At 39.6% G+C, this 14,158-nt stretch overlaps 1 protein-coding gene across 2 annotated transcripts in view; it reads right to left on the bottom strand.

Annotated features, from left to right (window-relative positions):
• The window catches only part of DYNC2H1 (dynein cytoplasmic 2 heavy chain 1), a 299,368-nt gene that overhangs the window by 44,200 nt on the left and 241,010 nt on the right, over positions 1-14,158 (bottom strand). For both annotated transcript variants that reach the window (XM_026505886.4, XM_026505887.4), the window contains one exon: positions 3,099-3,188. In XM_026505886.4, the coding sequence (XP_026361671.2) occupies positions 3,099-3,188 (90 nt within the window). The remainder of the gene's footprint in view (positions 1-3,098; positions 3,189-14,158) is intronic.

Genomic DNA, 14,158 nt, shown 5'->3' with positions numbered 1-14,158 from the left:
GAACCAGCCAGGGAGGGGACAAGGGTAGGAGCAGTACTAGTTAGGTGACGGCCGTATTACTAATGACATCAGTCAAGGTAGTAGCAGGTGAAGTGGTATGTCTGGATATATTTTGAAGGTAGAGGCAAGATCACGTTTCTGGTAGGGTGGACGCACACGAGAGGTAAGGAGTTAACAGGGATTCCAAGACTTTCGGCCTCTGTCATAGGAAAGACAGAATTGTCACTGACTTTCATGGGATGACTGTAAGGATAGAGGCCAAGGTAAAAAGTTTCACGGGGAAGAGTGAGAATCTTTATAAAATGTTGCTGATAGTTTGTGGAATGATCAAACACTTGCGTGTTTTTACAGAAAGGGGACTTCAGTGTGAGTTCTCTCATTTACCACACAATTTCTGTAAACTGTTTAACTACTCTTGAAATTGGGGTTTTATTTTTCCCATCTTTAAAAACGGAAATAACACCCACCTCATGTGTTGTAAATATTCCGAGATTTCATGTACAGCACATGCATGCCTGATCTCCAGAATGAGCTCAGTTCTTATAAATGTTTCCCTTTCTGTCCTTCATTAGATCATTTAAACAGTCGGAATAAATGGCAAAAACTGACAAGGCAGGAAACAACAAATGTTGGAGAGGATGTGGAGAAAGGGGATCCCTCTCATACTGTTGGTGGGAATGCAAGTTGGTGCAGCCACTTTGGAAAACAGTGTGGAGGTCCCTTAAAAAGTTAAAAATTGAGCTACCCTATGATCCAGCAATTGCACTACTGGGTATTTACCCCAAAGATACAGACGTAGTGAAGAGAAGGGCCATATGCACCCCAATGTTCATAGCAGCATTGTCCACAATAGCCAAATTGTGGAAGGAGCCGAGATGCCCTTCAACAGACGACTGGATTAGGAAGATGTGGTCCATATATACAATGGAATATTACTCAGCCATCAAAAAGAACGATTTCTCAACATTTGCTGCAACATGGACAGGACTGGAGGAGATTATGCTAAGTGAAATAAGTCAAGCAGAGAAAGACAATTATCATATGGTTTCACTCATTTATGGAACATAAGAAGTAGGAAGATTGGTAGGAGAAGAAACGGAAAAAGAAATGGGGGAGGGGTAAACAGAAGGGATAATGAACCACGAGAGACTATCGACTCTGGGAAACAAACTGAGGGCTTCAGAGGGGAGGGAGGTGGGGGAATGGGATAGGCTGGTGATGGGTCTTAAGGAGGGCATGTATTGCATGGAGCACTGGGTGTTATACACAAGTAATGAATCATGGAACACTACATCAAAAACTAGGGATGTACTGTATTGGTGACTAACGTAACATAATAAAAAATTATTTAAAAAAAAACACCAGTCGGGGGGCGCCTGGGTGGCGCAGTCGTTAAAAGCGTCTGCCTTCAGCTCAGGGCGTGATCCTGGCGTACCGGGATCGAGTCCCACATCAGGCTCCTCTGCTATGAGCCTGCTTCTTCCTCTCCCACTCCCCCTGCTGTGTTCCCTCTCTCGCTGGCTGTCTCTCTCTGTCAAATAAATAAATAAAATCTTTAAAAAAAAAAAAAAAAAAAAAAAAAAACACCAGTCGGAATAGATGAAGTGATGTACTGAAAGCTCATATTTTACATCTAGGAAAATTAGAAGAGCTATTTAGATGAACCCAAAAAGGGTGTCATGAGACACACGTCCAGATCCAGAAACGCCACTCTGAGTCCTCAAAGAACAGTCAAGGTCAAAGAGGGAAGAGATTAGTCAGACTAGAAGCCAAACAAACGTTCAGACGGGTCTCGGCCCCTTTAAAGGAGTCTCATTTGTACACTGGCACAATAGAGCATGAAAGGAGGGAGAGATGAAGAGAAGAGGGAGGGAAGAGTGCTGGAGGGAGTATCTGCAGAGCTAAGAACACTTGAAGTCAAGTACATGGGCCTAAAGATAAGCCTCCACCAGCAGAAGGTCAACTTCTTTCGTATTAGCACAAAGATGATGACGGCAGGTTCAGACAATTTGTAGGTGGGAGACAAGGGTCAGACTTCTCGAAGGGTCACATTTCATAGCTTGAATTTTCTCTGTGAAGTAAAACGTAAGGTGTTCAGCTAAGGGAAAGGGGAGGCGGTGACAGAACGGTTTTCAGGAAAGCAGTGCACGGCTGAAAGGGCCATGGCGGCACACAGGGGCAGGGCCAGCCCCTTCCCGCACTGGACCCTGTCTGGTGTCACAGCAGAGCTCAGCAGCTTGTGTGTGGACAGAGAGTGACCCAAGTGCAACACTTTCTAGGAAGGATGAGGCATCAGGGAATGTGAGATAGGATAAAGCAGACTCTGGGAAGGGGACGGTTCAAGTTATGTGCCATGGAGTCCAGGGTATGCCGGGCAGGTTGAGGAAAGAGACAGATGACAGATGGGAGAAGTCTAAGCAGGAAAAGTCTAAAGAGTCTAGTTCAAAGGTGTCCAGGGGCTCAAAGGTGGAGCAGTCATGCTGATGACAGGGCTGAAGCTGTGGACAGGTGCGAGCTTCATCTAGGAGGACTCATGCTCGCAGAAGTCGTGGTCAAGAAGGCCGCTGGTGAAGCAGGTGCAGCAGCGGAGCGGGGAGGGAGCGAGACGCCGAGAAACCACACAGGGGAAGGGGTACACTGCGTGCACCAAAGAACCAGTACCATTTGCTATTTCTTTAAGAAAATCACTCTAGATCATTCCTTATTCCATTCAGTTTTCCTGCAAGGTACGTGACTGGTCTGAAAAAACTTGATTTGAAAAAAGAAAAAAGAGAAAGCAGCAGCTCCCTACGGAGAGAGGGGGACATGCTCTAAAGTGAATTAGTCACAGTTATGAATCAGTGTCAGTTACCAACCATATGCCCACATATATTAAAAGTGTAGATTCTTCTCTAAATTCTCAAAAGTTATGAAGAGCCACAGTGAGCAAAAACAAACATTTTAAAAGAATGCTTTATGAACACCGATGACAGCATGAGAAATGAACATGCGATGCGTTAGGTACCACACATTCTCACTGGTCACCGGCAACACAGCCATCGCGAACAACGTCTGTACCATGGGGTCATACACTCCATCGCTAACTGGTTTACTCTCACCTGTATTGCGAGGGCACGAGCTACAAGACCTCTCAGGTACTGTAAGGGATCTTCTGGGCCTTCCCACTTGCTCTGCCATGCGAGAGGACACTGCAATTTACAAAGGGTCCAGATTAAGTTTACATATATACTATTACACATAAAAGACCTTTAACATTAGGGTGATGGGGAAAATATTTTGGCATAATCCACATTATGTGCATCATGAATTTATTTCCTTAAGATATACCTGTTTTTCTTTGATCTTATCACAATAAAAATGAATGACAGAGATAGAATGAATTAATCTGTTTTTCTAAAAGGAGATTTGTTATAATTTGGCTATTGTTGATAATGCTGCTATAACCATCGGGGTGCAGGTGCCCCTTCAAATCAGTATTTCTGTATCCTTTGGGTAAATACCTAGAAGTACACTTGCTGGATGGTAAGGTAGTTCTAAATGTCCATCGGCATATGAATGGATAAAGAAGATGGGTGTGTACACACACACACACACACACACACACACACACACAGTGAATACGACTCAGCCATTAAAAAGAATGAAATCTTGCCATTTGCAGCGACACAGATGGAACTAGAACGTATAATGCTAAGTGAAATAAATCAGAGAAAGACAAATACCATCTGACTTCACTCATCTGTGGAATTCAAGAAACAAACAGATGAACATAGGGGAAGGGGAAAAAAAGAGGGAAGCAAACCGTAAGAGATGCTTAACTATAGAGAACTAACCGAGGGTTGATGGAGGAGGTGAAGGAAGGGGTGGGCTAGATGGGTGATGGGAAAGGCACTGGTTGTGATGAGCCCTGGGTGTTGTGTGTAAGTGATGAATCATTAAATTCTACACCCGAAACCAATTTTTACCATGTTAACTAACTAGAATTTTAAAAGAAACTTAAAATAAAATAAATAAAATAAGATTTGTCGGAGTAAAATTCTTGAAACAATAAAGAACCATAAGCTGGTATACACAAAGTAGCAAACCGTGTTTTCTTAAAACAGTATTTAGTACAGAAAGAAATCAAATTAAAATTGACAAGTTCATTTTGTAAGTAGTAAAGATTAAAGAAAAAAAAGGCTTTGTTCCTCCAGAATTTCTTCAAACTCAAAATAGAGAAGTATAATGGAAATTTCATCACCAATTTCATCACATTGAACTATCTGAGAAAAAGAGAAGAAATTTAAAAAGTACTCAAATAAGTAAATAAAACCATTCTTAAAAAATATATCTTTTAAATACCTGACCTTCTATTAACTGGTATTCTCTATTAATACATACTTCTTTACTTCACAATATTCTTTACGTTCACATTCATCATCATATTACACCTTTTCTGTGAGGGTCTGCTGGATTTCCCAAGCATTATAAAAATATTCAAACTTCTAAAGTACAGGAGTAAGGAGAAAACATCAATTTCATAACCCAAAACACTGTCAGACTATATAGTAGGGAAACGACACTGTGGAATATGTCAACAATACATAGAAAACAAAAATTATAAGATAATGGGAACTCAGAGTGTAAAAGAACCTTAGAAAGTATCTGGTTTAATCACTTAAGATGTGTACAGTAAGCCTTCCTCGGAATACAGCAGAAAAGTGCCCCAACGGTGCTCTGAACTAAGACAGGTGCGGGGATTTTAAAACATGACCCCAAAGTGTCCAGTGCTTCTCCCACCAAGACCTGAAGTGTGCACTCCTCTCCTTCAACATGGGTCCCATGAACACAGCAGCAGTGATGCTGGACCAGTTTCCAGGACCAGGCTGTAGGAAATCGGTTGCTTCTATTTCCTATCCTTTGAGACTTGTGATCTTGGAATCCATCCACCATAATGTGAAGCCCAGTTTCTGCAGAGGCCCCTGTGGAGATGGACGGAAGCTTCCAGTTCTCCGCCAAGCGCTGACCTGCCAGCCATGTGAATGAGCGGTGTGGAGGAGACGAGCTATCTTCACCATGTCTTATTTTTAACTGTAAGACTGCAACTTTTAATCCCCCCCTCCTCTGGCAACCATCTGTTTATTCTCTGTATTTATGGGTCTGTCTTCCGATTCCACATAGAGGTCAAATCATACAGGTGTCCTTCTCTGACTTACTTCACGTCGTATAACAGCCTTTAGGTTCACGCATAGTGTCCCATATAGATTCGTTCTTTTCCAAGACGAGTAATCGTCTAGTGCGTGTGCACGTGCGTGCGTGTGCTGTCTTCCTCATCCATTCATCTATCGATGGGCAGGTAGGTTCCTTCCATATCTTGGTTATCGTAAATAGTGACACGTTGAATAGAAGCGTGCATGTGTATTTTGGACTGGTCTTTTTCATTTTTGGGTCAGACCGGATGTTTTCCAGAGCTGTGGTAGCACCGAACTGCAGGGCACTTTCCCACTGTTGTCCCCTGGGGTTTCACTGGTGGGCGGTGCCTGCAGTTAGACCAGATGCCTGCCCCCAGCCCACCACTGGGGCTGCAGTCCAGCTGGTGTGTGCGGTTATCTTCCCTTCTCCCCTGGGCAGGAGTCCCTTGGCAGCGCTGCGGGCCCACGGGCCCGTGATGATGCTTTGGATGGCTCATGCTGAGGGCAGGTTGGCTGCAGTATAGACATGGGAGAGCGTGTGGGAGGTACATGTTACCAGCAGGCTAGGTGGAGAGTGTTCTCACTCATTCCCACTGGGTCGGCGTGTGTAGGCTGCTATATGGACGAGAGAAATGGTGCCCACCAGCTCTTCTGTTCTTGAAAAAGTCTCCTGAATATTCCCGCCCCTCCTGTGGATGCTCTGGGATTAGCATCGTATACAGTAAGTAACTGCTGAACTACCAACAGGAGGGGCTTGAACATTAAGTGAATGACTGTTTTACACTGACACTGATGTCAGTAACTCCCAGTTATCTGTCGCCACACAGTGAACTGCCTTACGGCTTCATGGCATAAAACAACAGACTTCATTGTGCCGCTGTTTCTGCAGGTCAGGAGTCGTGGTGTGACTTAGCACGTGCCCTGTCTCAGGCCTCCCACACCCTGCAGTCAGGTGTCATCTGGGGCCATCATCATCACAGCCTCTAAGGGCACAAACAGCCTGGCAGCTGGCAGGCCTCTGTCCCCGCCAACTGTTGACTGATGGTATCCGTTCCTCCCTCCATGGACATCTCTATCCGGAAGCTCACAACATGGCACCTTTCTCTGAGTAAGCACGGGAGACAGCGAGGGAGGGAGCTAGCAGAAGCCACAGCGTGTTGGAAACTCGGTTCAAAGTGGCACCCACGTAGACCCTTCTCAATTTCCCCACAAAGAATGGTTTTTAAATTTATTTTAATTTCTTTCAGTGATGTTTTGCAGTTTTCAACATACAAGTCTTGCTCTTTTTCTTACATTTATTCCCACATATTTACTCTTTTCAATATTATTTTAAGTGGAGTTGCTTTCTTCATTTCATTCTGGATATTCTAAATGCTCTGAACTAGCATTCACTGCTACTGCATAGAAATGCAAGCGATTTCTAGATATTGATATTCTTACTGTAATTTTATATTCATTTTCCTAATGATTGATGATACTAAGCATTTTTCAATTTTCAATGTTTTTAAGTTTATTTATGTAAGTAATCTCTACACCCAACATGGGGCTTGAACTCAGGACCCCGAGATAAGAGTCTCATGCTCTACTGACTAACCCAGCCAGACACCCCGATACTAAGCGTTTTTTTCATGTGCTTCTTTGTCATCTGTGTATCTTATTTTTTAATTATGTGTAATTAACACAGTTTTATGTTAGATTCAGGTGTACAACATGATTCAACAATTCTATACATGACTCGGTACTCATCGAGATAATTGTACTCAGAATCCCCTGTATCCATTTCACTCATCCCACCATCCCCTCCTCTTTAGCAACCACCATTTTATTCTCTGTATTTAGAGACTTTTTGTCTCCTTTTCCTTTTGGTTTGTTTTGCTTCTTGAACTTCACACATGGGTGAAATCATACGGTCTTTCTCTTTCTCTGACTTATTTCACTTAGCATTGTACCCTTCAGGTGCTTCCATGTTGTTACAAATGGCACAATCTCACCACACACACCCCATATCTCCTTTATCCATTCATCTGTGGACGAAGTGCTATCTTACACCACACACAAAAATAAACTGAAAACTGATTAAATACCTAAATGTGAGACCTGAAACCATAGCAATCCTAGAAGAAAACATGCAGTGCTTTCTTTGACACTGGCTATAGAAAACTTTTTTCTAGATATGACCTCCTCAGGCAAGGGAAATCAAAGCAAAATTAAACTATTGGAACTACACCAAAATAAAAAGCTTTCGCACAGAGAAGGAAATAATCAACAAAACAAAAAGACAACCCACTATATGGGAGAAGACATTTGTAAATGATCTGATAAGGGGTTAAAGTCCAAAATATTTAAGAACTTATATAACTTTAAACCAAAAACAACAAACAATCCAATTTAAAAATGGGCAGAGGACCTGGATAGACATTTTTCCAAGGAAGATGTATAGTCAGCCAACAGACACAGGAAAAGATGCTCAACATCAGTCATCATTGGGGAAATCAAATCAAAACCACATGAAATACGTCCTCACACCTGTCAGAATGGCTACAATCAAAAACACAAGGAATGACAAGTGTCAGTGAGGATGTGGAGAAAAAAGAACCCTCGTGCACTGTTGGTGGGAATACAAACTAGCACAGCCACTCTGGAGAACAGCATGTAGGCTCTTCAAAAAATGAAAAATAGAATTAACATATGATCCAATAATTCCACTACTGGGTATTTACCAATGATGATGAAAACACAAATTTGAAAAGATATGTGTACCCCTATGTTTACTGCAGCATTATTTACAGTAGCCAAGAAAGGCAAGCAGCCCAAGGGTCCATCCATAGATAAATGGATAAAGAAAATGTGGTATATGTATACCTTCTGGATAAAGTGTGTATTCAGGTTTTTTTTTTTTTTTTTTTTTGGAATGCTTATCTTCTCATTAGTGAGTTGTACTTAAAAAAAATTCCTAGATACAAGTTCCTTTGTTGGGTCTCTGTCTCACTAATCCTTCCCCTGTCTGTGGCTAATTTTTTATATTCAAAACAGTATAATCAATTTGGGGATAATTTTTATATATGTTTGGAAATACAGGAGTAGGATTTTAATTTTTTTTTTTTTTTGGCTTTGGCTTTTCAATTGTTCTAGTACTATTAAAGAGATTTTCCTTCCTCTCTTTAATTGCTGTAGTATATTTGGTGAAAATCAATTGATCATACATCAGTGGGTCTTTGCCTAGACTCTTTGTTCCATTCCATTGAGCTATGTATCTATTTTTATCCCAATACCACAGTGCTTTGATTACTTTCTTCAGAACAGTTCTAGAAATTCTTTTGAGCAAGATCTTCCATTTTATTCTTTTCCAAAACTTTTTAGGGTACACTAGGTCTTTTTATTTTTACAAAAAAAAATATTAGAAGCAAATTGTCAATCACTGAAAAAAGATTCTGTAGAGGTTTTGACTGGTGTTGTTTTGAACCTCTCGACTGATTTGGAAAGAATTAACATCTTAACAACACTGAGTCTCCTGATACAGGAACACAGTACATCTTTCTGTTTATTTCGCTCTTCTGTAACTTCCCTCATCAAAGCTTTGTGGTTTTCAATGTATACAAACGTCCTACACATCTTTTCTGTCATCATCCTGATAGGTCACCTTTGTATAACTGCAAATAGTACTTTTTAATTTCAATTTTCCATAGTTGGTTTCAGAATATATATAATTTTTATGTATCCACCTTATATTCCACAACCTTGCTAAACTTAAATGTTCTTACTAGCTCTAGGTTTTTTTTGTTTTGGTTTTTTTTTGTAGATTCCTTAAGACATTGAAAATAGATGATCATATCCTCTGCAAATAAAGACAGGTTTCCTTCTTCCTTCCCAGTCTGTATGCCTTATTTCTTTTTCTAAACTTGTCGTGCTAGCTAGTGCAATGCTGAATAGAAGTAGTGAGAGTGGACCTCAGTCCCTTATTCCTGATCTTAGGGGGAAAGCATTCAGTCCTTTACTATTATGTTAGCTAAGCTTTTTCACAGATGCCCTTCATCTGGTTGAGAAGGTCCATTACTCTAATCCTAGCTTGCTGAAAGCTTTTATCATGACTGGATGTTGACTTTTGTCTAATGCCTTTTCTGTGTCTACTGAGATAATCATGTAACTTTTATTAGTCTATTAAAATGATAAATAACTTTGGGGTTTTTTAAATTCAACCTAACATATTCCTAGAATAAACCCCACTTTGTCAAAATGCATTATCCACTTTTATGTTTTGTTGAACTTAATTTGCTAATATCTTGTTGAGAAGTTTTGGGTCTATGTTGAAGAAGGAAGTTTATCTACAGATTTCCTTTATTGTGATGTCTCTGTTAGCTTTTGCTATCAGGCAATGCCGGTCTCAGGAAGTTCAGGGAAGTATTCCTGCCTCTTCTTTTTTTTTGGAAGAGTTTACATAGAGTGGGTATTATTTCTTTCTTAAATATTTATTAGATTTCAGCAGTCAATTCTAGGAGCTCTCTTTGTGGGAAGGTTAGTAACAAATTCAAATACTTTAATAGAGAGTATAGGCTATAGGCTATTTCTTCTTGAATGAACTTTGGCAGTTTGTATCTTTCAAGGAATTCATACATTTCATCTAAGTTGTTGAATTTATGAGCATAAAGCTATTAAAAATATTCTATTATGCTTTTAATGTCTGTAGAAACTGTAGTGATGTCTCTTATCTTATTCCTGACACTGGTAACTTCTGACTTCTCTATTTCCTCATCTTTCTTTTGGACTATTTAAGTAAAGGTTATATTTCTATCTTATGTCCTATATTGGCTCATTATGCATACCTCTGTAGTATTTTAATTTTATTTTTATTGGTTGCTTTAGGATTTATAGTATACATCTTTAACTTATTACAGTCTGCTTTCAAAAAATAAATATTAAGTGATATTTTAAAAAACCCCAATAGTATTAATAAAACTTCACATACAGCACTAAAGTCTTATGATACTGTACTTCCATTTCTAATTGCTAAATGAATAAAAAAGGACAAGGGAAAGAATAAACTCCGGAGTTACAATCTCTGCTAATATATATATATATATATATATATATATATATATATATATATTCTTTTATTATGCACATTAATAGTATTAAATTAGGGATACTGAAAGAGAATTCCAAGATACTAGAAATTCTGTATTTATGCAGGCCCCTTTGTACTGACATAAATCAGCAGGAGCTGATTTCCATTTGTAAGTGTACCTAATAAAATTCTGATTTAAGTGAAGCTAGAGATGAGGAGGTGGGGGAGTTCTGTCCCAGTGTTTGATAAGCCTCTGGAGATAAGTATGTGGAGTTCAGTGTTCACAAAGCTGCTTAGTGCCTCTTGTAACAAAGACTACCATGCAACTGCATGATATATTTAGCAAACTACTCAGTGACAGAGGAAGTGGGAAGAACACTGATGTAGGACTGCAGTATTGGCTCTGGTACTTTATGGGATAGCATCTCCTTTCAGCTTCAGTTTTCTGATCTAAGTGAAGGAGCATGAGAACAGAGCACAAAAGTTCTCTGAACTGGCAAAGTGTTACATAAAACATAAGGTATTACTTTATTCTAATGAAAAAATGCAAATCACTCACCATTAATAATTATCATTAGGTAAAATAGTCGACGACTTTTTAAAGCACTATTTGCATGAAGCTAGCTAAATTTTAAAAGAGGAAGCCTTTAAGATAAGATGGGGATTTCCCCAAACATTTCATAAGAATGTGCATCTTTTTTTCCCCCAAGATTTAAAGACCAATGATGGAGGTGGTCACAGATACTGACGAGTGCAGTGGGGAGAGCTGAAATGTGATGTGGCAGGTGATTCTGCCAGTTTTTATGTTTTTATGGGAATTCTGACTACACAATGGCGTTTCTAAATCATTGGCCTGCATCAGAACCATCTCAAGGGACTGATAAAATGCAGACTGCAGGATAACACAGAGTTTAATTCACACAGTCAGGGGTGGGGCTCAAGAATTCACACTACCAAGTTCTCAGGTGATGTGGATGCTCCTGGTCTGGAGACCACACTTTGAGAACCACCGCTATAAAGAAGACCAGGGCAGAGAAAGGAGTGAATGCAAAAAACCGTCTAGCAGAGGAGATCCTAACTCTTAGGCATCCTGAAGCTATACAGTAAAGCTCTATAGGTAGGTATGTACATATCTGAACAGACAGCGTTGTTCAGCAAGAAAGATGAAATGATTTTGTATTGTACCTTTATAATTTTTATCTTTTAAATTATAATTTAAAGCCTTCATCCTAATATGTAAAAGAGTAACAATATTTAACAGTATTGTTCTCTTGAACAAATTATAAATATTTTGATTTTTTTACAAAAAAAAGTTTTAGTAGATTACCAGAAACTGTCAAAGAAATACAAAAGTCATAATTCTCTCTAAGAAAATTCTTAACTCCAATTATGTCAGACACAGTAAAGAAAATGTCAAGTATTGAACTATTTCCTAAATTACATTAAATCATATCACTTAATACAGAACTTGTCACATTCAAATGTAATAAAACATTAAATTTTTATCTTGAAATAAATGGGATAGTACTGGATTCACAATTTTTGGTAAAACTCATTGGAAAGTAAATGTCAGAAACTATTTTATGGATCTTGTCTGGGTGAAGGTCAGCCTAGTCTCAGCTGAGTCTCATCAGATACCAGGAAACATCTCTAGAGACACTCTCTGTGGTATAATGTAAATGTGCTTTGCAAAACATGCTTTCATCCTTGGAAAGAATTTTAACCAATATGTTTTCATGCAAATTATAAAAATATTTCAAAAATAGTGATATCTTAGAGGCCATATTTCTCAATTCCAAGTGTAATATATAGGGCGCCTGGGTGGCTCAGTCGGTCAAGCACCTGCCTTCAGCTCAGGTCATGACCCAGGGGTCCTGGGATGGCGCCCTGCTCAGCGGGGGCCTGCTCCTCCTTCTCCCTCTGCCTGCAGTTCCCCCTACTTGCATTCTCTCTCTGACAAATAAATAAATTTTCTAAAAAGTATAATACATAAAACTTAACACATTAGTAATGAGATTGCCTACATCCTCAACACACTGTAATTAAGAAGTCCTCAGGTCCCAGTGCCAAACACAGAAACACTGAGGAGAACTCACTGAGTCAGGGGAAGAGTAGGAGGTGCTACCAAGAATTAAAAATCTATGACCTCTTTATAAAATGCCACTCTTTGGTCTTACTCATGGAAAATGTTTCATATAAAAAAGCCCATTTAACTCTTTATCTTTCACTGTGGTCTCATAAGCCACATTACCATACCATCATAAAAATGATTTATTTTTTCCAAGTGTTAATGCCAAAGATCGGCCCAAACGGTTTATAGCAGAAGCATAACAAGAAGCCAGGTTTGTTGACGACCTTTCCTATTCTTAATATCACATACAGCCCTCTTGAGCTAGCCTATTCCATGCCCTAACCAGCTCCTACCGAGATGAGTACACAGTAACCTACATGATATCCCTACTTCTATAAACTAGTTCTGCACAATGCTGCCGGTCAACTGCTCCAAAAGCCACTTTTTACGTAATAAAGTTCTCCTCAAGTAACAATAACAAAAGCAACTATCATTTAGAGAATGCTTACTTTGTATTAAGCACTTTACCTATGATTTACTTTAATTTTCATACCAATCCCATAGGTAGGTACCTTTATTATCCTCATTTCACAAATGAGAAAAGTAAAGTTTAAAGAGGTTTATCTGACCTGCCCAAGTCACACAGCTACTAAGTGGCAGACAGACCTATTCCACAGGCCACTTTCTTGTCCTTTTGCGACATTATTTCTACATGAAAATATTCTTACTGCCTATGGCATTTAATCCCAATACCTTTTCTTTGGCTTTACAAACTTCAAAATCTGATCTAAAGCTGAATTTTCTCGCTTCATTGTGTACAAGTCCCACTGAACTTGCTGTCCTCCACACGCGGCACGCTCTTATCACTCTGACATCAGTGTTCTTCTCCTGCTAGACCTAATCCAGCTGTCAGTCCATGTAGTACCGTACATTTTGCCCTTAGACAGCATGAAGTTGGATTTTAAAGAAATACACTCTCATGAAAATTTATCTTTTGGTAAATTTAAATCATTTCTATTTATAATGGCAAAGACACCCGCCCAGGCTCCTGACTCCACAGCTCGTCCTGTGGGCTCCGGTGGAGTGACTGAGCACGTCCTGCCTCAGGCTCTCCCAGCAGAGTAAGGTAACAGGAGCATCACCGTGTACGCGGTGACCACACAAGCTGACTCGTGTGAAGTTCTTCAGAGCTCTTACCATCCTTCCTCAGTGTTTCCTTGAAATGCCAAGGAACTTTCAAGATAGATAATATATCTACTTTAAATTAAAAAGAAGTTAGATACACCTTATAGTACAATATACTACTACAATATTTTGATCATCAATTCAAATAGTCATCTATATACAAGGAAAAACCGCTTAAATGCAGCACACAATGCAAAGCGGAGATTCTTTTTCAAGGTAAAGGGAAAAGAAACATAAGGTTGCCAGAGTGTGCCTTTCTGTGCAGAAAAGGGATGGATATTGCAGTAGACTGGAAGTTTGTGTCCTCCCCCAACTCCGTATGTTGAGACTCTAATTCCCTATGTGATAATACTTGGAGATGAGGCTTTGGGGAGGTAATACGTCATAAGGGTGGAGCCCTCATGATGGGACTCATGTCCTCCAAAGAAGGGACAGGAGAGAGGTTGATTCTGCTCTCTTTCCTCTGTGCTATGTGAAGACAGAGCAAACCAGGAAGTGGGCTTCATCAGACAACAGATTTACCAGCAATCTGATCTCGAGAACTAGGAGAAATAAACGTTTATTGTTTAAGCCTTCCCAATGTGTGGGAATTTGTTACAGCAGCCTGAACTAAGACAGAAATATTTTTATGTCAGATATAGGAAGTTCCAAAAAGACGATCTTTTATGT

The sequence above is a fragment of the Ursus arctos genome, unplaced genomic scaffold (genome assembly GCF_023065955.2).
Source record: "Ursus arctos isolate Adak ecotype North America unplaced genomic scaffold, UrsArc2.0 scaffold_22, whole genome shotgun sequence".
Lineage (NCBI taxonomy): Eukaryota > Metazoa > Chordata > Mammalia > Carnivora > Ursidae > Ursus > Ursus arctos.
Note: the sequence above shows the minus strand (reverse complement) of the source record. Positions and strands in the feature narration are given on the sequence as shown.